General features: G+C 45.2%; 1 protein-coding gene and 1 pseudogene across 4 annotated transcripts in view; both read left to right on the plus strand.

The window, feature by feature from the left end:
* Positions 1-20882, plus strand: part of Yy1 (YY1 transcription factor) — a 29252-nt gene extending 8370 nt beyond the window's left edge. The window contains 4 exon segments of one of the 4 annotated variants that reach the window (NM_173290.2): positions 7015-7177; positions 13686-13746; positions 15305-15463; positions 16097-20873. In NM_173290.2, the coding sequence (NP_775412.1) occupies positions 7015-7177; positions 13686-13746; positions 15305-15463; positions 16097-16279 (566 nt within the window). In that variant the 3' untranslated portion in view covers positions 16280-20873. 4 annotated transcript variants of the gene reach the window in all.
* Positions 3305-4046, plus strand: LOC148005466 (S-phase kinase-associated protein 1 pseudogene; annotated as a pseudogene).
* Positions 20883-25702: the final 4820 nt, after the last annotated feature.

The raw sequence follows: 25702 nt of genomic DNA on the forward strand, positions 1-25702 counted from the left end.
ATGAAGGGGACTCCTGAATGCAGCCGTGTATGTGGTCTTCATGTTTCGTTAGGGCAGATGAGGTGGCTGTGGGCAAAAGGCACTTGGTGCCCGGTAAGCTGTGTGCATTCCCACTGAGGCTGATTCCTCAGAGCTACCCTTGGGCCTCCATTCAAGTGGCACTCTCGCTCCTCCCACGACAAAACACATGCACACAAATCTAAAATGAAATTTTAAACCTCATTTTTCACAGTGATTCTTGGACCTGCCAGAGATATCTAAAAAGTGTAAAACTTAAAATATTCCCTAGTTGAAGTTTCCTGATTTCCTCCCTCTCTCCCCCCACCCTCAAGTTTTTTGGGTCAGGGTTTCTCTAGCTGTCCTGGAACTTGCTCTGCAGACTAGATTAGCCTTGAACTAGGATATCCTGCCTCTGCCTCTCTGCCTCTGCCTCTGCCTCTGCCTCTGCCTCTGCCTAGGATCAAAGGTGTGAGCCACCATGCCTCGCCCTTCCATCTTCTTGGTATGCTTGCTCTGGTTGTTGAGCTTGGCATTCTTAGCACCACTAAGCCTGGTGCAGAAACCTCTTTTCATTAGGTTGTTGATGTTCTGGCTTCAGAGGTGCGAACCGAAGGAAAGATTTAGATTCAATAATTTGGGTGTGAGGTTGCATGTGAGTAAAAGTTTTACCTTTGAAATCATATTTGAAGGTTGGGTGGTTGTGGTGTGGTGGTGGTGGTGGTTCTGGGATGGAACTAAGGGTTCCATATGCTAAATCTTCAGTTTAAAAGTCTTTATGGAAATATATTGTTTTGCTGAAAAATACACCAAATATATCCTGATATTAATTCCTGGTATCCAGGTATTGTTTTATTTATACCTCTGATTAAGGTTCTTGAGGCAGGGAGAGGATCTTGGATTATCTACGTGTCCTTGTAATCACCTGAAGGAGTCAGAGGGGGAGGAGCGTCAGACAAGAGGTGATTAGGAAGCAAGACATTGTGATTGTGCAGGGGCCATGAGCCAAGGAATGTGGTAGCCCCTTATCCCCAACCCCCAGCTTCAAGAGGGAAAATTCTCAAAGTGACCATAGCTGATCTCCACAACTATAAGTCACCATTGGAGGGGTCTACTGGGTATGCATATTGACCACAGGTAGATGGCAAATCTGTTACTTGGTGCAAAATGTGGTCATCCTCAAAGTCTAAGACCTACTGTCCCAGTTAGAGGAGGGAGGAAAAGAGAAGCAAGAATCTGTGCTGAGGTGAGTGGCACACATCTTTAATCCCAGCACTTGGGAGGCAGGGGCAGGGTGGATCTCAGTGAGTTCAAGAACAACTTGGTCTACTGAGAGTCCAACATAGTGAAACTCTGTCTCTCCCTCTCCCTCTCCCTCCAAAAAATACTGTTTGTGTATTCAACTCCCATCACATTCCAAATAGCATGATTAGCATTTTAACATGCTACCAATTTTATAAAGTAGGTTTTGTTCTTGTTCTTTAATGAGCGAGGAAACAAAAAACAAAACAAAAAGCTATGATCGGTAGATGCATTCTAAGAGCCAAAGGCCTAGGGGGAATAGGTTTCATTCTAGGTGTTGGAGAAATGATCCTGAGAAGAGGCAGGAGAGGAAAGTGTTTATTACATGCCCTATATCAGGCACCAAAAAACTGTGAGAAAACATGTTTGGTTGGCACACATTGGGTAAACTCCCCCTTTGACTGCTAGACCTGCAGAGCTCTCAGCCCTTCGTTGTCTTGTTTTTATTAGGACTTAGTAACAAGGGGTTGTTTTCAGTCCCTTGGTTTACTTCCTATGAGACTGCAAAGGTCATCCCAGGTAAGGAAACTGAACTACTAGAAGGGACTGGTCTGTATAGCTTTCTAACTTTTGGGTAGTACCATGTACAGGGAGTACTGAATATGGGATGAATGGCCCAGCCTCCCCCTCACAGATGGTGTTGGCTAGACTTGGTTTCTTCCACAGCTGCATCTTGGGCTGCTTAGCTCTGCTCTGATAGTTTTGGGTCATCGGCATCTCATCATAACTAGTGTAGAAATACAGGACAGGCAGTTGTAGCCTGACATTCTCCACAAGGCACTCTTGCCACTGCACTCCTTTTCAGTCAGTGTCTTATGTCTTAGCCTTTCCAAATAGGCCTTGATCTGTTACCCTGTCAAATCTGGTTCCATGACAACTTTGCCTTCAAAGAAAATCTAGCAATGAACCACTAACAGATATGCTCAACCTACAGCCTGTGGCTCATATGTATCCTAATAAAACTGTGAACATGGCCTAACACACTTGTAGATGACAGTGTCAAAAGATTAGACATGTCCCCTGAGTCTGGTGCATTAATAACTTAAACTAGCATTAGCTCATTTGTTTCCTGAACATAATTTGCCTTGGTTTGTGTACACTATCACCTGTTGTAGTTTGCAGAAATCAACACTGTATTTGATATTCAAAGTAGATCGACCTTCATTCTCTCCTACTTTTGTTGTCAGTATTATGAGATTAAAAGACTATAATGATAGCCAATGCAAAAGGTGGCATGTGATGTGTGTGCCTATAACCAGTCCTCTAGCATTATAAGGTGGGGGCTGGAGGAATATGAGAGCAGGCCAGCATGGACCACATAGTAAGAGTCTGACACCAAAAACAAACAAACAAACAAACAAGGGGCTGGAGAGATGGCAGCTTAGCAGTTAGGAGCACCTGCTGCTCTGGCGGAGGACCCAGGTTTGATTTACAGCATAAGATGTAATATAGAACCATGAGGTCGGTAATACAGTCCATGCAGAGCCACTTCGGGCTTCCACTGCATCTTTCTCCCTTCTTAACCTTTGATCTCCTTTGCAAATTCTTGTTTTTCCGTTGTTGGAATTAGGGGGTGGCTCTAGGACCCTTCTCTATTTTCAGCGGATGTGTTCTTTGTTTCTGGGGCTATAAATGAAGTCTGTGTGCTAGCGACTGGCACTATCCTCTCCAACGTAGATTCCTTTTTATTCCCTGTCCTTGTTTTCTGACAGCCTGCATGGGCATCTCAAAGCAAAGAGAAGCTAGATTTCTTTTCCCTCCCTCCCGCCCTTCCTTCCTTTCTTTAGAAGTGACACCACTATCCTCCAAGAAATGTGGTTAATAAACTATGGTTTAAATCCTCTAAACGAAATCTTCAGTATTGTAAGAACCTCCTGGAAATGTATTTGTTTGGTACTAAATCACATTTCTCAGAAATTATTCCCTTTGCAAGTAGAAAAATTATCACTTTAATAATCCTCTTTTCTCTAAATAAAATCTCATCACGTAGGTCAAGTGTCTGAAGGGCTAGGCAGTGACACTGTTTTGTGGGTTTATGCTCTCTGTTAAATCAGATCCACCTGACCTTGCATCAGGAAAGCAGGATGACCTCTAAAGAAGTGGAAAGGATAGTGGCCTTGTTCTCGAGACTTCTGTTTGGTTTTGAACTTTGTGTCTGTCAGCCTGTGGTCTTGAGACCGAGCACCATGCCTATGATAAAATTGCAGAGTTGTTATGGAGAGGTATTTGAAGTTTATGTAGAAATTGCCAAACAATCTGTCACCATTAAGACCATGCTGGAAGATTTGGGAATGGATGATGAGGGAGCTGATGATCCTGGTCCTTTACCAAATGTTAGTGCAGCACTTCTAACAAAGGTCCTTCGGTGGTGCACAAGGATGACCTCCTGCTCCTTCTCCTGAGGATGAGGAGAACAAAGAAAAGCAGACAGATGATATTCTTGTTTGGGACCAAGAATTCCTGAAAGTTGACCAAGTAACACTTTTTGAACTTATTTGCCTGCAAACTAATTAGACATCAAAGGTTTGCATGGTGTCACCTGCAAGACTGTGGCTAATATGATTAAGGGGAAAACTCCTGAGGAGATTCCTAAAACTTTTCAATATAAAAAATGACTTTACTGAAGAGGAGGAGGCCCAGGTACACAAAGAGAACCAATAGTGTGAAGAGAAGTGAACTGCAATGGCTGTCTCACTGTAACACTGGAAGTGTTGTTCCAAATGCTAGTTTCACTGCTCTGCTTATAATTGTTAATATTAGAGATCAGCAGACAAACACAGCCTTGTCCTCACTGCATGTGTAGTTCCAGTACAGATAGACCTGTGGCAGAGTTTCTCCTATAAGCAGAAGTTTCCTTTTTCCCTCCTTTACTCTGAATAAAACCCAACTATGGGTTCTTTGCAGAAATGGCATTTTGGGCTTTTCCTCTTTCTGTAAAGTCCAGTTAACTTCAGTGAGCCTTTCAAAGTTGGCATTGTAAATAAAACAACTTAGGAGAAGAAGTATGCTGAAATAAAATTAACAAAACATTTGTTCTTGAATGGGAAACTGGAACAAGGCAACTTGAAGTTGACTGTGTGGCTGTCTTCTGACCTCTATGCTACTGATACACTTGTATGCAGCTGGGCTGTCTTAATTGGACCTGAGGCCTTGTTTTGTCTCTGTTTTTTAAATTTGTAATCTCTCAGCTTGAATATGCTGCCTAGAGATTTAGTTTACTACCTAGTTTGTGGTTTGGGAGGGGGACTGTAACTCAACAGTCTGTTAGCTTTTCAATTAAAAAAAGCTCTTCATGTGGTATGTCCTCTTTTTATTACCATTGTTCCCATATGGGGGGGACACTATTTACATGTAAAAATGAATTTAACCTTTAACATTAAAGTGTATGGTAAAATTCAAAAAAGTGGTGGAAAGAATTATTTTAAAAACTTTTGTTTATAAAAGTGGGCACCTTCAAAAAAAAAAAAAAAGCTCGATTCTAATTAGTTTTTCCAAGCAAGTATGTACACCTATGCATAGGTGTCAGCTGGTCCAAAGGAGCACATCTGATCTGCAGGAGCTGGGATTAGCAGGTGATTGTGAGCTGTTGGGAATGAATCTCAACTCCAGGTCCTCTGCAAGAGCAGCACACATTAGGAACTTGCCAGAGTCTTCTTCATCTCTCCAGCCCTTAATGTTTTGACTTTGAAACAAGGTCTCACTATGTAGACCAACCAGGCTGAACCCACCTAGTCCCTCCTTGATTCTTGACAGCCTTAATCATAGCAAGTATGTTAAATCCGTTTCCTGTAAGCCTGAGGGACCTACATGTTTTCTGCTTCCCCAGAGCTGGGGTTCCATTGTTTTCACATGGGTGCTGGAGAACAAACTCAGACTTGTAGAACAAGCATTTTATTTCTGTCTGTTTGCCCAGCCTTTCTTTTAGGTTCTTTATACTCTTGAGTGTAGTAAGAACTGAATCTCAAACTGTGTTCTCTGGGTTGGAGGTGTGACTCAATAGAAGTGTTTCATCATCTAACTTCCTCTGTAGAAGTGCGCTCCCAGAGTGTGGAGACTGTATTGTTTCTGACCACTGTTGCCAGCGACAGGCATCTATCTTCAAGGCTAATACATGTGGAACTCTAATACAAGGGTTAGTTTAGGCTGAGAGTTCTCAGGTGTATTCCCAGGCTGGCCTCTAGTTGGCATGACCTTGAACCCTTCCCCCAGCCACCCCCCAAGTTCTGATTTATACACTTGTGGCATCATGTACAGATTATGTGGTACTGAGGATTGGACTCAGAGCCCATGGTAGACAAACACTTTACCTACTGAGCTATATCCAGTGTTGGGGCTGAGGAAAGTGGACAGGAAATCTAGCTTCCCTGCCTACCATTGTGTTTCTGTGAGGTTAGGTTTTGGTGTGGTACTATTATCTAAGTGAGAGACTTACCTTGCTAATAGGGACAGAGCAGGCTGAGAACTTGAAATGACACTGTGCCAGTATGGAGTCCCAGCGTTGTAACTGCTGATATTTTATTTTAATTGATGCAGCCAGTCAGCCGTTTCTTCTTAGATCCATTCATCCATTCATAGAAATGCATCTTTATCAATATGTGGATGTATTGTTGTGGTCTTCCTACTTCCTAAGAAGAAACACTTGTGCTTAACAGTTCAGGTTTATACCTACAACTTATTAGCCCCAGGTAAATTGCTTAACTTTTCCATGCCTCAGTTTCCTCTGTAAAGTCAGAGTCAGTGGTGGTTCCCTCTTTATAGGGAGTGTGTAATGATGACGGTAGAGCTCTATGTAAATCTGCTGTTACCTCAGGTTCCTAGTGTAGATTTACACTGTATTCTAGACAAGGCTGGTGAGTAAGCTGTGTGAGGTGGTGCTTCACACCTGGATTGGAAGTACTTGGGAGGTGGAGGCAGGAGATGAATTCAAGCTAGCCTAAAGAGACCAACTTAAGGAAGAGGGAGGAAGGGAGCTGGAAGTGATGAGGAAGGAAGGAACCCCTCGAAAGCTATCCTCTGCCTTGGCACCCACACTCACAAACATGCACAGGTCACACAATAAAGATAAAGTGAGTGTGTTTGGTTTGGTCTTTTGAGACAGGGTTTTCTCTTTGTAGCCCTGGCTGCCATAGAACTTGCTCAGTAGATTAGGTTGGCCTTGAACTCAGAGATATGCCAGCCTCTGCCTCCCGTGTGCTGGGATGAAAGGTGTGTGGCACCACCCCGCCCAAAAAAAAAATTCTTGAAAAGTTTCTTATAAAAACTTGTTTTTAAAAAGAGAGAGCAGTGGAAGATTAGAGAGGTGGTTTTTGTGTCTCCTTTGCTTTTCCTCTCAGAGTGATTTAATTTGTTGTAATGATTGCTTGACTTCGAAGAAGAATGCTCTTTTTTTCTCTCATGTACTAGTTTTGAAATGGGTAAAAGGCAAAAAACTGAAAGGAAAGACAAGGGTAAACCTGGAGAATGTATGACTGTATTCATGGAGAACTAGCTGCTTCTGATAGGCCAAATCAGAACACTAACATGAAGGAAGTCTGCTGCCTCTTTCGTGTTGAAGGTTTGGGTGACCTAGGAGTTCAAAAAGATTGAGGACACAGAATAAATGGTTGAGAATTGAAGTGGGAGCTATAAATAGTTACTTATGAGGATTCCACTGAAACGTTTTTATTTTATTCAATGTATTTATATAGTTAAGATGATCAATTTCATGTGTTTCAGATGAAAAAAAAGATATTGACCATGAAACAGTGGTTGAAGAGCAGATCATTGGGGAGAACTCACCTCCTGATTATTCTGAATATATGACAGGCAAGAAACTCCCTCCTGGAGGGATACCTGGCATTGACCTCTCAGACCCCAAGCAACTGGCAGAATTTGCCAGGTAAGTTGCAAGAACCTTTTCTTTCTAGTCTAGGAAGTGCTTGAATCTTTCCAGCTGTATTTTTTGTTCCCATGTGACAGTAGTGGTTTGTATTCTTTCTCTAGGGACACTCCTGAAAACAAACAAACAACAAAACACTTTTGGTTTTGGTAATAACTGTGACACTGATGCGTGAAGGGCAGCATTTTAGATGCTTGCAGACCGAGAGGGGGCAAATGCTCTCTGGTTCTACAGCTGGTGCTGCCTGGGAGTGTCATGTGCAACTGTGCCTCTGTTACAGTGTGTCCAGGTTTATCCTGGATGCTTTGACTACAGAAGGAATTTTACCAGTTCATGATTTGTGTGATGAGTGTAGTAGGTCCTGGTGTTTGTTGTTAAGCTGACATGGTGGGACTTCTGTGGCCACCCAGGCTGAGCTCTGTTCTGAGCAGTCACTATTTGCATTCTTTGATACTTTTTCGTATTTGTCTGAAATAGGCTGGGTTCCTACAGAAGTCTCTGCTGTTTATATTTGTTTTTATTGTTGTAGGCATCTTTATGAGGACATCTTTATGAGGTGGGGTAGGGGTGCACAGATATGTAGCATTTTAAATAAAATGGGATTGCTAGTAGTACAGCATCTTCCCTTGCCCGAGGTTGAACAGAGCCATTTATTTCATTTGTCATGGCTTAGCAAAGTTGCAGCTCTGTGTCTGTTAATAATAGCACTGCTTTCCAGATTTTGTTAACAATCATATTCCAGGTACAATTATGGGAAGTATTAGGCACCCCCGTCCCCAAAAAAGCTACAAATGCAGATTGTACCAATTTGTCAATGAGGTATGGTTTGGGGGCATACTGAATCAAACACTGCCTGAATTTAATATTGTTTGCTCCTAAAGCTAGCCAGCTCTTCCTTGCTGCTTACAATTGGATAAGTACACAAAGATGAGTGGAGATGACAGCAGTATATTATAGACATGGTGGTAGTTGATATGTATGTGAGGAGCCTATATGTGAGGAGCCTAGAGTTTAAGACAGTCTCGCTGTAGCCCACGATGACCTTGATCTCAGTCTCGATTCAACCTCCCAAGTCCTGGGATTATAGGTGTGTACCTTTGTACCTGGCTTGAACCTAGTGTTTTGATAAATAGAAAACAGGCTTCCATGTTTTAGGGGATGAGTGCCAGACGGAATGGCACAGTAGAAAATGCAGATGATGCCCGGTCATGCCTGGAAATTGGGGTGCTTGAAGAAAATGATGGGATCAAGGTAAATTTGAATCATCATTTAGGTCTATGAATGCTGGCAAAGACGGGGGCTTTGCGGAGAGCAGCTGCTAAGGATGTGAGTGGGGAGGAAGAGTTCTGGTCAGGGAGGATTACTTTATAGTAGAGTCCAAGATGGGTTAATCCCCTTGGGTATGAGAGAGGGCTTCAAATAGAAGGCTCAAGCTAGACTAGCAGGGTAGTAGAGTAGACATTAGAGATGACAGGAGGTAAGTAAGGTTTCCCATGTGTCTGGTTGGGGAAGAAAAAGACCTCCAATGTCCACCTTATTACATCATTACCCTTCAGACATTGCTCAGGGAGGCAGTGTTTGGATTTAGGGACTAAACTCATGTAGACTTGATGTTTTTAGGAAGAAGTTAGAGGGAAGTCATGCTAAAATCAAGATCTTAAGTAAGTTTGGGGAAACCCTTGTGTTTGGAGAGCAAAGAGGAAGCAGACAAGGCAGAAGGGAATGATTTAAAACCAAGGCTTGGGAAAGCGAGGCCGCATGGCTGCCAAAGAACCTTCTGAGAGACCAAGCAGAAGAGCAAAAAACTAGCTTATTACACATCGCAGCGCTGCTTTAGTGACAGGGTGGAGGACTGGAAAAAGACTAAAGGGAGAGGGAAGCTATAGGTCATGAGCAGTAGAGCTCAGGTGTGATGACTCTGGCAGTGTTTTGAGTCTCCTTCCCCAGTGATAGCTCAGAGCACCAAGGATAAAGAACTCAACACCCAGGGAGAAGGCCACTTACAGAGAATGGCGTCATGAATGCCATGGCCACAGCAGGTGATAAGAAGACAGTGCAGTCCTGTTTTGAAGAGGAGCATTCACTGTGACAGACCTTTAAGAGTCCAGAGCCTTGTGCACGTTTGGCAGCGCTGCTGAACTGCAGCCCAGCCCTCACGGTCTTTCCTTTATAGTCAGCTCTTAGGACTCTGATTTTGTATTAGAATTGGGTGTTGTCTTGCTCACTTTGCTGGCACGTGAAAATAGGAAAGTGTGGCACCAAGGTGTTGAGGATTAGACTCCAGACCCGTCTTGAGTTAGACCCCTTAAAGATCATGTTAACTTATATGGACTTTATTGGTGGTGGAGAGGCATGTCAGAGCCTGTATGCTCTGCTATTTTCAAGTCTCCATATTGTGAGACTGTATTATTGTGCAGTGGGGTCTTCAGGGGCCTTTGACTGGGGATACTGACAATAGAATACCAAGTAGAGGCACCAGGTTTCACTGTTGTGGGTCACACAGTATGATCTCTACCAGTTATGGCAAAACTTGTCCTTCAGGCCTTCTTCCTGACCTCTGCCCTGTGATTGGACAGTAACACTTGAACCCCGAGGTCTTAGTTTTTACCTGAGAGTTCATGTTTCTTTCTCTTTTCTCTCCTGCGGCAGTGTGGGGGTGCTGTCCTGGACTTGACACTGACCAAAGAATGTCTGAGACCTGCCACACTCTGCTTAGGCTGCTTGGCATATTAGGTTACATAGACATAAGGAGAAGAAAAAAAATGCAACAAATTTTATTTGGAAGTTCTTTCTTTAAAGCTAGAGGGTCGGAATGCTTGGTTTTCAGAAGTGCTTGCCTTGTATGCAGGAAACCCTAGGCTTACAAGTGAGCCAGGTGCTGTGTATCTTTTATCTAGTAGTACTCAGGAGAGACACAGCAATCCGTAGCTGCATAGTGTGTTTGAAGCTAGACCTGGGACACATGAGTACTGTCTCAAAAATCAGATGATGGTGGCTCACGTCAGTAATCCCAGCAGTCACGGGGAGAGGTCCTCTGTGAGTTTGAGGCCAGCCTGGTCTGCAGAGGAGTTTCCAGGATAACTGGTTATAGCTACACAGTGAAACTTTGTCTTTAACACCCCCACCCCCCCAAAAAAAACAAAAAACAAAAACAAACCAGGTTCTGATTTTGAGGTGGTACTATCTCTGAGTTTGAGGCCAGCCTGGTCTACAGAGGGGTGTCTAGGATAGCTGGCAAGTTTATACTGTGAAACTCTATCTTGACACCCTGCCTCCAAAAGGGGGGTGTCTGATTTCGAGGTGGGTGCATGGTCTCTTACTGAGTTGCCTGTTTTTGAAAAATGTGGTCAGAGACTGGGGCCTGGTGAGGAATTTATGTCTCCTAACTTTAACTAGGCGGTTCTTGTATATTTCCTTAAAACTGGCCTGTGAAATCCTGTAGTCCCTCGGGTGTGGTGAGTGAACACCTACCTGTAATCCCAGCCCTTGAGAGGCTTAGGCAGGAGGGTTGCAAGTTCAGGGCCACCCTGGGCTCCATAATGAGACCCCGATGCTGGCAGAGGATAGCTGAGTGACAACAGAGATTATCCCAGCTAGCAGCTTAGGTCCTGCCTGCTGTATCTGTCTGAATTTGTCGGGCTGGAAGGGCTTGTATTCCTTAACTTACTGCTGGAAGACTCTCGGCTTTGCCTGTGAGATGTTAGTATATGGACATGTGTTAGGGCTTTGCTATATACAGTGCTATGTTAATACTGTTGGAAAGTTGCTGCAAGGGTGACTCGTGGAGTCCAGTTTTATAGTGGTGTGTCTTTCACATGTGCTAGGATGAGATGTCAGTTCAAGTAGCCATGTCTTCCAACATGCCCTCCAGTTTAATAGAACTGAGAACACGTTAAGTAAACAGCTGTTAAGGGTGGCTTTCTGCTTGCCTTTTTCCTTTCAGTATCTTGATTTTTTTTTTTTTTTTTTGGTTGAAAGATAACTTAGAATATCAGAACCTTATGGGTTGTTAAGCATAAGTGACATAATTTTAATTAAAGAATGAACTCATTTTAACAGGTGTGGTAGTGGGTGCTTATAGCTCTTCCTTACCATGCCAGAGGCTGAGCCAGAAGGTTGACGGACTTATAATCAATCTGGGCTGTATGGTTTGGACCCTCTGTCTCAAAATTCAAAGAAGCAAAAGGATGAAGTCATTTCTAACCATGTGAGCAGTGATGATAGTAACTGTCATTGCTCAGGGGTCTAGTGTGCTGTCTTGGATTTCTTGCAGCCTGAATAAAGGAAGCATTGTGCCTGCTTACAGAGTAAGAAACCGAGGCTGAGAAGTTAGTGATTTGCTCAAGGTCATGAAGCTAGTAGAAGCCATTCCCAAGTCATATCCATCTTGTCCTTGTCCTCATCGTGTCTGGGTCTGTAAAGTATCCCAGTCAGTGAAAGAAACTCAAGTGATGTGTCCCGGTGCTGGGGTCGGTGGGAGTGACCTTCAGTTTTCTTCTGCACTGCAGAGCTTTTGAGGGAAGAACCAGTCTTGTTAGGTCGTGTCCTCCATTGACTTGAGTCTTAGGTTTGCCCAAATGCGTTGTAAATTGTCGTTCTAAATTTAATGCTGAATATTAGCACACATTTTTTTCAAAACGGCATTGGGGGTGGTGACATACGTCTGTCACAGCACTTAGCATGTGGAAATGAGATCACAAGTTCAAGGCTAGTCTGGGATATACGATAAGAACCCATTTCAGAGACATCCCATTAAGACTTGAAAGAAAGCTGGGCGGTGGTAGCATATGCTTTTAATCCCAGCGCTCACCAGGCAGGGCAGTAGGATCTCTAAGTGCCAGACGTGCCTGGTCTACAGAGCACTGTTAAACAGAAACCCTACATTGAGGAGGGGAAAGGACTTGAAAGAAATTGAAGCATTCATGAATCCCTGCTGTTTCATGCTGACCTGACCTCTAGGTGGTGCAGTAGCACTGGTGGCCTCCTACTACTGTGGACTGAACCCCAAACTTCAAATTCACTGACATTTAAGGCAGCAGAGACTAGTACGAATTACACTTTATCCTAGAACTTTAGTAGTAGAGGCAGGCGTTTGAGACCAGCAAAGGCGAGTTAAGAACCTGTAAGTAGCAGACACTTAAGTAATGCTTGCTAACTGGAATACTGATAGTGTGTCGGGAGGGTTGGAATTGGGAAGAATGTTCTGAGATTGATCAGGCATTGTAGAAGTTCTCTCTGTTTCTAGGCAGGGGAGGTTTGGCCTCGTTCCTAGCTCGACAGTGTAAGGAGGACCCAGGCACTGTCCTGGGTTTGGGTGAAAGAGTAACCTGCTGAGATGTTACGAGTCACCTTTGGAGCTTTGTTGGCCTTGTTACGGTTTAGATGCCAACCTTCATGGAAGAGGGTGGGGCAGCAGATCTAGGGCTAAAAAGATCTGCTTTCAAATTTTACATTTTAAATCTTCGTTTTCTAGGAACTCAGTTTCTTGCCCCTTGATCACACACACAGGTTTGTAAGGAATGCTAGAAGTCTTTAAGAAATACCAAAGTTGCTGCTGGAGGAAATAGAAGATAGACTGGTTCTCAGTTGAAAAGCTACAACCAGAAATTTTTTTTAAAAGCTAGATGTGGTGGCAAAATTCTGTCTCAAAGACAAAGTAAAATTAAACATTCTATAAAAACTGATCTTCCTCCAGCCACCAAAACAGCAGCAGGAGGTGCCTGCTGGGCAGTGTCAGTGCACCTGTTTAATCACAGCACTTGGAAAGGAGGCAGGGACTTGGGGGCAGGCAGATCTCTTTGAGTTTAAGGCCAGCCTGGTCTAAAGAGGAAATTTCAAGGCAGCCAGGGCTACACAGAGAAACCCTGTCTTAATAGAACAGACAGCAGTTCCACTTGTCCACCAGCCCCTCTGAAGTAGCCAGTGCATGTTTGTGGTTTCCTTTGAGAGTTTTTATTAAATGGGTGTAAATAATTCTGCATGCTTCCAAAATTAATAACCCCAAAAGATGGTTTGTGTCTGTATGGTGTGGGCCCATTTTGTATGTGTGTAGTTGTTTCTTTTTTTTTTTTTTTTAAGGTGTTGTATATTTTAGAGCAGCTGATTTTGCCATGCCTCACCCCAACAAAATAATTAGTCTGCAGTTGTCAGGGCTGATGACCTCTTGTGTTAGTTTTTATTTAACAGGGATAAGTGGGAGAACAGTGTTTGAGTCACATGATAATGGTGCTTGTGCTGCTGTTCCAGGCCACACCTGCTTCGCCAGGGGCAGCGATGCAGGCTTTCCAAGCACCAGCACTTTTACGTAGAAGTCAGAGGAGAGCCTCCGGCTCAGCAGTCGGGGCAGTTTGGTCTTTTCTCCTTTGTGGAAGGGGAACACCAGGAGCTTAGTGTTGGTTCTACAAGGAGAAATCTCAGGGACGATTTGATTTATGTTTGCAGAGTGTGACCCACTCCTACAAATCTGTCTCTCTCTCTTTCTCTCTTTCTCTTTTTTTTTTTCAATAAGAATGAAGCCAAGAAAAATTAAAGAAGATGATGCTCCAAGAACAATAGCTTGCCCTCATAAAGTAAGTAATGCGAGGGGAGTGCTGCTAGACAGTGTGTGAGGAGTTTCACTTTGTCACTGAGCAATTAGTGAGCAGTCAGGATTTTTGATTTATAACACAAGAGTCTTAATTTTGTTTTGTTAGTAAAGGACACTTAAGCTATGTTAAAGTGGGGCTGGTATAGGGGGCCAGAGTTCTTATTCCTGTATTGACTGTACTGTGTAAGGACCATTAGCAAGTCAAGTCTTTACTGGGTTGTACTTAACCCACGAGTCTTCCTGAGACTCTAAACTTATGACTGAAACTTGGAAATTACTTTGGTTGTTGTTAGAATAGACTATTAAATAAAGACTTGGTAATTTCCTTCAGTTTTCCTTTTACTCTGTTAATTGTACTGCTAGAAGGGTGCATAACTGTTTTCAAATGGAGCTGGTCTTTTAAAATAAAAAGGGGTGGCTGGAAAGTACTTTGAGGTGCTGGGGGTGGTTTTCAAATTGGATTGAACAGGGAAAAGACGTGAATTCCAAGAAATAAGGCGAAAGAAACCAAGAAAGGAATAAAGAATGTACAGAAATAGCAGTTGCAGAGTAAATGTGCTTGATAGAGGTCTGTTGAAGGCCATGCCCCCGTCTCTGTAGCTTGTACACGCTCATAGTGTGGAGGTGTGGAGTGCATGTGGCCGTTAAGCCCCGCCACAATCATGACGCATTTGAAAACCGTTATGCCATACGTGCCGGGGTCTCTGTGCTGCTCTGTGTAAACGGGAGCTGAAGTTAGAGGTCAAGGTGGAAAACTGGCTTTCCCCTCCCTCCCTTTTGCCTGTGAAGCTGTCTAGTGGTGACCTGTGCTGTCCTTCTGTCATGCTGTCTCACCATTTCCCCACTCACTCCATCATGGGCAACAACTGCAGAAGAAATTGTTGAGGACATGCTGCTCTCGGGCACCACACATCCATCTGCCTCCCCGCACGGGTATCGCTCTGCCTGCCTCTTCCTTTTCCCGGTGTCTCACCAGATAAATTTCTTCTGTAGTTGCCATTCCTTGGAGACCCTCTTGCTTCTTTCTCTGTCAAGAAGGGGAAAGAGGCAAAGAGAGAAGAGGGAACAGTAGGCGATGGAGAATGACAGCCCATTGTTGCAGCACAGAATACGGGGCCCACCAAAGGTAGTGGTGGACTACCGTCATTTTAACTCCGTTTATTTCTCAGTGCTTCTGTTACTTCATCTGGGGGCTGTAGCTGGGTGAGGCGGCTGTGGTGTAGCTGGAAGCTGGGGTTCTGGGTTCTATTCCCAGCTTGGCTGGCTACTAGTAGTGTGACCTTGGGCAAGTCTACTTCAGTACATCTCTAAGCCTCAGTTTCCTCATCTGTAAAGCACGGGTTTGCAATAAAAATAAGGCCTTTTTCTCAGCTGTCTGATTTATTTATTATTTGTCTTAAATAGTTTAATGTTCTGTAATGCGAACTTAAAGGGGGTGCTGGGGAGGTTTTGCTGTAAACAATGTCAGTAAAGGCTGTTCAGTGATTGAGTCCTTTCTCAGCGTGCATTGTGAACCACTAAGCTTCTCTCTCTGTTTTAAGGGCTGCACAAAGATGTTCAGGGATAACTCTGCTATGAGAAAGCATCTGCACACCCACGGTCCCAGAGTCCACGTCTGTGCAGAATGTGGCAAAGCGTTCGTTGAGAGCTCAAAGCTAAAACGACACCAGCTGGTTCATACTGGAGAAAAGCCCTTTCAGGTAGAGCCAGTACCTGTTCCCCAAACTGCAAGCTAGGGTGCTGGTCAGGGTGGTTGATATCAAGCACTATGGGGCACCGGTTGGGGTATTTTATTCCCATCCCTCCTGTCTGCTTGGGTTCCTGGTTACTGCTCGTGACTGCAGGTGTTACAGATGGGGGTGGAGGGATTATGCGAAGTAACCCCACACTAAATTTCTAGCAGGTTTACAGAGACTCAACAGTTCTGTTTTGTAGTGAGTAGTGTGTTGAATTACTGATAGAGTGCTTATAAGTGCTGTTGGCTACAGCTCCAGGTGACACTTGGTGCTGCTTATAGAAGACACGTGAGTTGACAGTTGGCATCACTAAATATCTTAATCATCTGTAGTCTACTTCCTAGAGTGTCTCTGAAAACACTCAAGCTGTAAATTTGCACTCAGCACAGCCCTTCTGTTTCTCAAGAACTAGCCATGGGTTGTTAGTATCAGAGATCCCAGTGTGTCAGTTCTAAAATACCCTCAGAAGGGTTCCAGACGAGGAAGGAGGCCTGCTCAGCAGAATAGTAGGTGGTTTCCATCTAAGCAGTGAGCCATCGATCCCCAGGTTCTGGTCTCATTTGCCAAGAGGGTTGATATCTGGTTTTTCCTTGACAGTGCACATTCGAAGGCTGCGGGAAGCGCTTTTCACTGGACTTCAATTTGCGCACGCATGTGCGAATCCATACCGGAGACAGGCCCTATGTGTGCCCCTTCGACGGTTGTAATAAGAAGTTTGCTCAGTCAACTAACCTGAAATCTCACATCTTAACACACGCTAAAGCCAAAAACAACCAGTGAAAAGAAGAGAGAAGACCTTCTCGACCCCGGGAAGCCTCTTCAGGAGTGTGATTGGGAATAAATATGCCTCTCCTTTGTATATTATTTCTAGGAAGAATTTTAAAAATGAATCCTACACACTTAAGGGACATGTTTTGATAAAGTAGTAAAAATTTAAAAAAATACTTTAATAAGATGACATTGCTAAGATGCTCTATCTTGCTCTGTAATCTCGTTTCAAAAACAAGGTGTTTTTGTAAAGTGTGGTCCCAACAGGAGGACAATTCATGAACTTCGCATCAAAAGACAATTCTTTATACAACAGTGCTAAAAATGGGACTTCTTTTCACATTCTTATAAATACGAAGCTCACCTGTTGCTTACAATTTTTTTAATTTTGTATTTTCCAAGTGTGCATATTGTACACTTTTTGGGGATATGCTTAGTAATGCTGTGTGACTTTCTGGAGGGTGACGACTTGCTTGCGGTAGATTTTCTTTAAAAGAATGGGCAGTTACATGCATACTTCAAAAGTATTTTTCCTGTACAAAAAAAAGTTATATAGGTTTTGTTTGCTATCTTAATTTTGGTTGTATTCTTTGATGTTAACACATTTTGTATAATTGTATCGTATAGCTGTATTGAATCATGTAGTATCAAATATTAGATGTGATTTAATAGTGTTAATCAATTTAAACCCATTTTAGTCACTTTTTTTTTCCCAAAAATACTGCCAGATGCTGATGTTCAGTGTGATCCTTTGCCTGTTGAGTTACAGAAAGTGGTGCTCAGTTGTAGAATGTATTGTACCTTTAACACCTGATGTGTGCATTCATGTAACGGAAAGGGCAACAATAAAATAGCGATCCTAAAGAAAGAGTATGGCAGAAAGACCTCTGTAAGCACAGCCTTATTTTCCTCTGTTGTCCAGAATACTTACAATTCTTGAGCCTCCCAGAAATTGGAAGCTAAATAAAGCAACTCGAGTTTCCTCTATTTTGCACTCAGTGACAGTGACTGTGATGAGGTCCGTGCACGGACGCTTAGCATTTCCTACACGCCCTGAATTCCGAGAGCAGGCAGGAAGCACCCCGAGCTAGGGAACTACCTCAGAGCACACAGACGGCCCATGGCTGGCAGGATTGCCCTTGATATCCTGGTGCATGTGGGAGTGACAGGTTTGCATGGGGCCTGATGCTTTCTGAAGGGAAGGCACCGACTGGCAGTGGGTACGCCGGGGAGGATGGGCCTGCCTGTTTTCTCGTCACTCAGGCTGCCTTCAAGAGCAGTGGCTCCTTGGCTTGTCCAGTCGGAAACCTCAGTACAGTCCTTATTAGATGCTATCAGATGTAGTGATTGAGTGCCCGTAGCTGTTTGCTTGTAGACACACTAAGTGCAGAGCGGCAAGGCGATTAGATTATTAGGAAGTTGTACTCAGTGAGTACTTGACTTGTCATGTGTGACCTCTTCAATGTATGAGTATAATTTTTGAATTTTACCTAGGATCAAATACGAGACTTGTTAAATATTTTATAAACTGCCGTGATACACAAAATCTCATTTATTCAAAATGCAAACCTAACTGTCTGTCTTTCTGTGCTGAATGCTTACTACAAGGTAAAATGACAAATACCAGATTCAGTCACAAAGAGGCCGGGAGACCAACCGGTCGAACACTTAGCCCAATTTCTTATGGCCTCACCAGGAAGATTTGGTGACCTGGAAACAGTGGCCCCATGGCTCTGGAATTTTGAAGTGCCTTCTGAACCATACATGGAAATGGTAACTTGGGATACTTGTTTTATTTGTCCAGAATCTGATCCAGTGAGTAGTTGCTGGGACTGAGCGTATCAGCAGACCCAGCCGTGTGCTGGAGGCAGGCTTTGCTATGCCTGGTAGTCAGGAGGGCTTAAGCCTAAAGGGGCCCCTTCAGAGCCAAGTGCCCATGTAACTCTACCAGGCCTGGGCGGAGCTCCCCGCTGTGCTTTTGTGAGCACCCAGGCCTTCGCTCCCTACCATCGGGTTGAGCCCTCCCAAATGCCCTGCAGTAGGAGGCCAGAGCCACGTTGCCCTCCCTTACCCAGTGTTGTGCTACCCTCGAGCCTGACCCTGGCACCTCAAGACCCTTGCCCAAGGCTCCACAGCAGAGCAGACCTGTGCTGCGGAACGGCCTGCCAGCCCCCTGCGAGTCAGGCCCACGTGTAGAGCGAGGCCTCATCCTCTGTGCCTTGATTCCTTGGGAGATGCCCCTCGGCCATCTCTTCTGTCCCTTTCTGAGGGAGCAGTCATCGTCTTCGCCCTTTCTGTGTTGGCATTGTCTTCTCAGTGTGCAGTTAACTTCTGTTAGGAGTTCATCTGGGGGTTCAAAGACAGCATGATGTGTAGGTCCTCGCTTAGGGCAGCGGTGTAGGGAACTGACATGGCGGCGGCTAGAAGAAAGCTGCTTCTCATTGGCTTTGGCTGAAACCCATTTTGCTTGTTAGAGTTTATAGTTTTGTTATAGATGTAATTTACTAAATTTGAAATGGTGTTCTAACAGTGAGTCCATTGTCTAGACACTTAATCTGATTTGTAAGTAATACCGATAGACATATTTTCTTACATCTGAGCAGAAATAAATGCATGTTCTAGCAAATGTAATGTAAAAACTCCAGAGACTAAGTTTACACCCAATAGGATCTTATTTTCTACTTTTAAATTTGTTATTTGCCCCTCTTCGGTAGTGGGGTTGGGGGCATATTATCTGTTATCTGTATGCAGAGCTGTCACGCCAGAGTGATGTTTATTTCCCACAGAGATGCTGAGCTCACACTGCTGGTTCTGTGCAGGTCCTGTGCAATGTGTGTACTTTGCCCAGACTCGAGGCCTGAGGGACTGAGGAAAACCAAGACTCCACTCCCCTACCCCGCCTCCCGATTTGGTTTCCACACATTGGTTCCTCTGAATGCTGCTTGCTTTGCTAAGTTTGGGCATGTAAGACCTTAAGGGGTGGTGTGTGCCATGCCTGCCCATGTTTCTAGGCAGTTTTAGCTTGTGTCTTCACATAGATGAGAGCCTACTGTCTGTCAGTGAAGTGTGTGGTGCTCCAGGGATATGGTGCTGGCCTGGCTTAGCACCTATCTCACCTTTCCACTCTGCAGGACTCACCTGTGGTAACCCTCAGATCACTGACTCGAGTGTATGTATATCTGTGGCCCAGGAAGTTTTGCCCACTCCCCACCATCGATGGGGACTTGACTACTTATGCCTTTCCTCTGTGCTCCAGAATTGGCATGATTTAGTCAGTCTTCGGTGGGTTTTGTTTGTTTTTATTCTCTTGTCATCTAGCCTACAGCAAGAGCAGGGACTTTGGGGCGAGAGCAGGGAGATGAGGAGAGTTGTCAGTAGATGCCATCCATGACTGACTTCTAAAAGGCATTGTCCTAGCAGCCCTTCGGTGTTGGTGTGACTTTTTCTAGAGCCAGGACCTGACAGATACACTGTAGCTGAGCATAGGAACTCAGAACTCCAAAGCAGATGTGCTTGCTTGCAACACTTGAAACTCTAGTCTCTCTTTGGCTGGTCAGAACAAAAGCTACTCCGTGCTTCAAATCACACCCCAGCAGCATTGACCAGGTTGGTTGGGTCTCCAAGATATTGGGCTTGTTAACTACTCTCAGGGTAAGCTCAGATGCCTTGGTCGCCTCAAGATGTCACAAGTACAGGGCCTTCAGGTGAGCGAGTAGTACTGGGCAGGGGAGGGTGGCTGTGTGGCTGAGGCTACCGGCATCATTGGGCATACTTGGTCAGTATGGCGCCAGGAAGATCAGCCTCCAGCTAGGACAGTATGTAGACCTCATAGGAAGGGGTGGGTGGCAGATGTGAGCAAATGTCACACCGTCCCTGATAAAACAGTCAAGGTTTTGGAATTGAGTGGCAGTAGGTCACAGGCAGGGTGCACCTTCCAGACTGGTACAAGGTGTGCCCGGCCAGCGTTCTGGAGACCATTGACGGTTAGTTGGCAGCACCTTGCTTGACATCTCAAGAGTGGCAAGTTTGGGGGTTGGGGATTTAGCTCAGTGGTAGAGCGCTTGCCTAGGAAGCGCAAGGCCCTGGGTTCGGTCCCCAGCTCCGGAAAAAAAAGAACCAAAAAAAAAAAAAAAAGTGGCAAGTTTGATGATATTGACAGAAGATCCCTCGGCCACCGTGAGAAATGACCTTGGAGTTGGGCAGCCTCCCTGCTTGCAGCCACATGGTAACTCCATACACAGCGTAAGAGAGGAAAGAAGGCATCAGTACCAGAGTCGCCTCTTTATACTGCCAGCAGCTGTTAAACTCTGATGTCCGCGAATGGCGAGAACAGTTGTGTTTTCATTTTCTGGGAACTCCCATAGGCCCTGGCTCAAGGACTTTGCATTGTGTGTCATGTACATCTCTTAAGTATTCTTTGCTGTTCTGGAATTGTCCTTGGTTTTTCCTTAGCACATAGATCATAGACACAGAAATATCAATAGTATTTAAAAGCATCCGCATCAAGCATCAGATGGCTTCGCATCCAGGAAAACATAACTCGGTTTGAAGCACCACGCATGTGTAACATGGCTCTATACAATACAATAAAAAACGCTAATGTTAAGCTTTTTAATGCCTGTGGTTCTTTTGTTCCTCGCTTTGCTGTGTCATTCTACCTTAAGCCTGGGGTGAGCTACCTCCCCTGCTCTGAGGGTTTCTGGATTCCCAGGGAAGACACTGAACAGTGTGCCTGGGTTTGTGATCCTCTGTGTTGGCCTCTGGAAATTCAGGAGACAAAAGATGAACTCAAAACTTGGTTAAAAAAACAACCTCGGGGTTGGGGATTTAGCTCAGTGGTAGAGCGCTTGCCTAGGAAGCGCAAGGCCCTGGGTTCGGTCCCCAGCTCCAAAAAAAAGAACCAAAAAAAAAAAAAAAAAAACCCTCTCAGGACTTGGCTAGCAATGCACTTTTCTGCCTGCCTGGGGCCCTAGAGCCTTAGGGTGCCCCCACTAATACTGAAGTGGGGCTGCAGACATAGTGTGGCTGAAGTGGCAGGGCCCCGGTCCCTGTAAGCCCAAAAGAGCAGAGACCCACAGAGCACTGGCCAGGTGGGATGAACATCTGTTCCTGTGTCTTTGGCTGGTAAGTGGGCTGGTCTCTAGGTATTCCCAAAGACCAGGCGGCCTGCTTCTGACTGACTGACTGACTAGCCTGTAAGTGTAGCTTTCATCTCCAAACCAGGAAAACACTGGGGAACATTCATTTTGTGCTAAGAGTGAAGAAACAGGCCCAGAAATCTCTTCACAGGCCACTTAAAATACAGGCCTTTTTTGCTTTCGCTGTATGGTTTCTGGTCCCTTGGCCTGGGCTAAACTCTTCTAACCTGCATTCAAGGAAGCCCTTTGCAAATAGTGCATGGGACCTTTCTGAGCTAGAGCAGCACACCACTATGTGCACTAGAGAAGACCCACTCCCCCAGGGTCATCTGCCCCAAATCAAGTCTTACTGGACTGCACTGTCAGGCCCAGCAGCAGGTCCCCATTTCCTACTGGAAAATGGTCTACTCCATGTAACCCTCCAGGTTCAGCCTCGACTCAGGCCTGTGCCCCAACCTACAGAGGAATCATTCTTGACTCGTTCTGTGTGTACGAGCAGACCCTGGTTTGTTTGTTTGTTTCCTTGTTTTAAGGTTTAGGTATATGAGTGTTTTATCTGTACATATACCCGTATGCCAGAAGAGAGCATCAGACCCCAGTCATAGATGATTGTGAACCACCATGTGGTTGCTGGGAATTGAACTCAGGACCTCTGGAAGAGCAAACAGTGCTCTTAACAGCTTAGCCATCTCTCCAGCCTGTGTCAAACACTGTTTAAGGAACTTATGGTCCTACATTAATGCCACTTGTACTTCACCTAGTTGAGGGAGACATAAACATTAAAGTTTGAGCTATGAAAAAGTGCACGGTTATCCCTGTGTGGTGGTGCATGACTTCAATCACAGCGCTTTCGGAGGCAGAAGCAGGTGGATCTCTGGAATCTGAATCCCGAGTCCAGCCTGGTCTACAGAGCAAGTTCCAGGACAGCCAGGGCTACACAGAACAAGGTTTGTATGGGGTGTGTGTGTGGGGATGCTGCTGGCCTCGGTGGCCCTGTGAGAGGGCTGACCATCTCCTTTGCCCTCTTCCTTGGCTTCTCTTCTCCATTGTATGCTGCCAAATGCATCCATCACAGACACATTTGTGTCTTCACAGAGCTGGGGGGTTTCTCTCTTCATCTGGCAGCCATTGGGTTTTATCCAGGGAAGTGGTAGGATCTGGGCTGGCCCAGCTCACAAAGGAGAGGGTCAGGATGGGGACTGAGGCTTTGGGGCACCCGGGCAGGGGTTCCTAGAGTCCTAGAATGCTCCAGGGCAGACAAGTGTCTCGGCATCCAGGACTGCTATGCCCCAGGGCAGGGAAATGCTTTGAATTAAAGCTGAGCCTTGGAAGTGATGGGTGCAGTTAAAGGAAGGAAGCAGATGTGGCAGGACCTGGAAACCTGCTAGGTTCCTTCCTTGGCTCTGAGGGGCAAGGCTACTGCCCAGATCTCAGTGAGCAATGTTTTGGAAGACAGGACTAGAGAGCAGGGAGCATCTGCCCCGTGCCTTGACCTGCTGACCCTCTGTACCTTGCAAGGGTACCTTGCACAAGTCCAACACTAATGAGTTCTGCACTACAGGACCAGCAGCGTAGCATAGGACATCCTCTCAACAGCCTCCAAGTCGATGCTGGAATCTGGTTTTACGGGAAGGCTTGTCTGAGCCCAGTCCTCACTGCACCCAGCCACTCCTCACAAGACAACAGGAAAACCCAGGGGCCAGGATTAGCACCGGAAGAAGCATCAGGAGACACATTTGTGTCTTCCCACACCTCTAAGCCCAGCCAGACGGCTGTAAGAAGGATCACTTCAAAGTCAACCTTGCTTATAAAATGAGTTCAAAGCTAGCCTGGGCTAAATGAAACCATGTTGCAAAGCTAGCTTGGGCTACATGAAACCTTTAATCTCAACCATGCTTGGCAGCCAAACAATGGCTGCCCATCCTTTGGTTTTGTTTCAGTCTTTTTTTCTTTTTAAAGACATTTATTTTAGATGTATGAGTGTTTTGCCTGTATTTATGTCTACGCCACGTGCCTGGTGCCCTCAGAAGTCAGAAGAGGGTGTCGGATCTCCAGAAACTGGAGTTAAGGATGGTAGAAATCAAACTCAGGTCCTCTGCAAGAGCAAAAATACTCCTAGCTCAACCCATCTCTCTAGCCACATGTCCCCTTAATTAGTCTTAATTACCAGGGCTAACTCAGAGCACACTTTACACTTCACACCACTATAGTAATGGCAGAACAGCCAAGAAAGGGTTAGAGGTTTCAAGTTTCAGTGAGGCTGCCCTGAAGGGAGAGAACTGATACGGGGAAGAGGGTATTGGGAAGCTGGTGAGCCTTAGGAATCACCGATCCTTAGGTGCTGTTGAAGACCAGTGTGTTCAAATGGATTGAGTGTAGCCATCAAGGGAGCCTGTGTTCCAGCTGGATCAGGGAACTCCGGCAAGTCCTTCACTGTGGCCATCTTCCTGCACGGGGGTGAGGACAAGTGGCCAGGTGGTGGTCGGTATGCCTGCCATGTAAGTCTTTTTTTTTTTTAAGGATATATTTACATATATATATATATATATATATATATATATATATATATATATATGCACACACACATATATGTATATATATGTATGTGTATATATATACATATGTATGTATATGAGTACACTGTCACTATCTTCAGACACACCAGAAGAGGGCATCGGATCTCATTACAGATGGTTGAGAGCCACCATGTAGTTGCTGGGAATTGAACTCAGGACCTCTGGAAGAGCAGCCAGTGCTCTTAACCACTGAGCCATCTCTCCAGCCCCTGCAGAACTTTTTTACATTAAAAAATAAGTGTGTGTGTGTGTGTGTGTGTGGGAGGGGGAGTCAGGTGTGGTATATGGAGGTCAGAGGGAAAGTCGAAGGAGTTGATTCTCTTCTTCCACTTGTACGGGTTCCAGGGATTAAGCTCCGCTTCACAGCCTTGGCAGCAATTACCTTTCCTTACTGAGCCATCTCACCGGCCCAGTGCTCCTTGTATCGTTTTAGTTGAGGTGGTTCCGTCCAGTATGAGCAGTAAGTTTCCATGTCCGGTGTTTCTGATGTGACACGATATATTCACAGGGGTCATTTTTTATTGGCACAAATAAATGATCAATTTGTACCTCCTGGTGTGTCGGCAGATGGTGTTTACTCGTGTAAACAGGATGTGGAGTCATTCTTTCTTGGCATTTACACTCAAAACCGAGTAACTGAGGTCCAGGTCGTGACATTTATAACATGAAGTAACTCAAAGCCAGACCTGCAAGTTGTCATTCCCTAGAGCAATGCGGCTCCAGCCCTCACAGGACCAGACCTTTGACCCACGCTGCCATCCTCCCACCTTCTACCTCTAGGGGTGGGCTGCATCTTCCCACACAGCTCTTGGCTCACCCATAGTCCTTTAATCACACAAGGAACATCACTGACTGACAGTCACCACCTTAATTGGAAAGTCAAGGAACAGTGTCTTTCAGGGCTCTGGGGAAATCTGGGAATTGAGGAAAGAGTGTTAGCCACAGCCCGAGGGACCTGTACAAAGCAAAGAACAGAACATGCGTGGGGCTTGGTGGTGCCAGCCGTTCACCCCAGCATCTCTGGTGGCTGTCAGGAGGAGCTCAAGTTCATGGTCTGCCTTTGATACAGACGTGAGTTCCAAATGAAATGTGGGAGGTCTGAGGAGCCCTCATAAGCTGGGTATGGTGACACACCCTTACCCATTTGAGGCCAGCCTGGGCTGCAGAGCAAGCCCGTGTCTCAAGCATAGGAAATAAAACTCTCATATAGTACTTATGAAGATTAAGTTCAAGTCAAGGAGCAAACAAAACAGACGAGTTTGAACTCACAAGGTGGACCAGCACATAAGTGTGCTTTCCTGCCAAGGGTGATGATGGTTGGTCTGAGTTTGTTTAGTCTTTGGGACTCGGATGGTGTCCCAAAGGAGGAGAGAATTCCCACAAGTTGTCTTCTAAACCTGTCCTCCACAGCACATGTGGGCGCCCAGCACACAACAAAACTCAGGATAAATTTACTAACGGCCACCACTCCTTTTAGTCCAGACTTATTGGAAAACCCATTTGTCAACTCTCACAGCGGCAGTGGGGTGTGGGGGGTGCTTTCTGGTGTTACCACCTTCTACTGTTTCGGGCTACTATTGAGGTTACCAATTTGGAGGAAGCCATAAGGCAGCCTCGAGCAGCCCCTGTCAACCGCTCTTCAAGCAATGGGCTTGTCCATGTATTGTAACCCTGGCACTGGAAGGGGCCGGCTGCCCCACTCCTGTCTTGCTTGGTCACAT

The sequence above is a fragment of the Rattus norvegicus genome, chromosome 6, assembly GCF_021556685.1.
Source record: "Rattus norvegicus strain SHRSP/BbbUtx chromosome 6, alternate assembly SHRSP_T2T, whole genome shotgun sequence".
Classification (NCBI taxonomy): domain Eukaryota; kingdom Metazoa; phylum Chordata; class Mammalia; order Rodentia; family Muridae; genus Rattus; species Rattus norvegicus.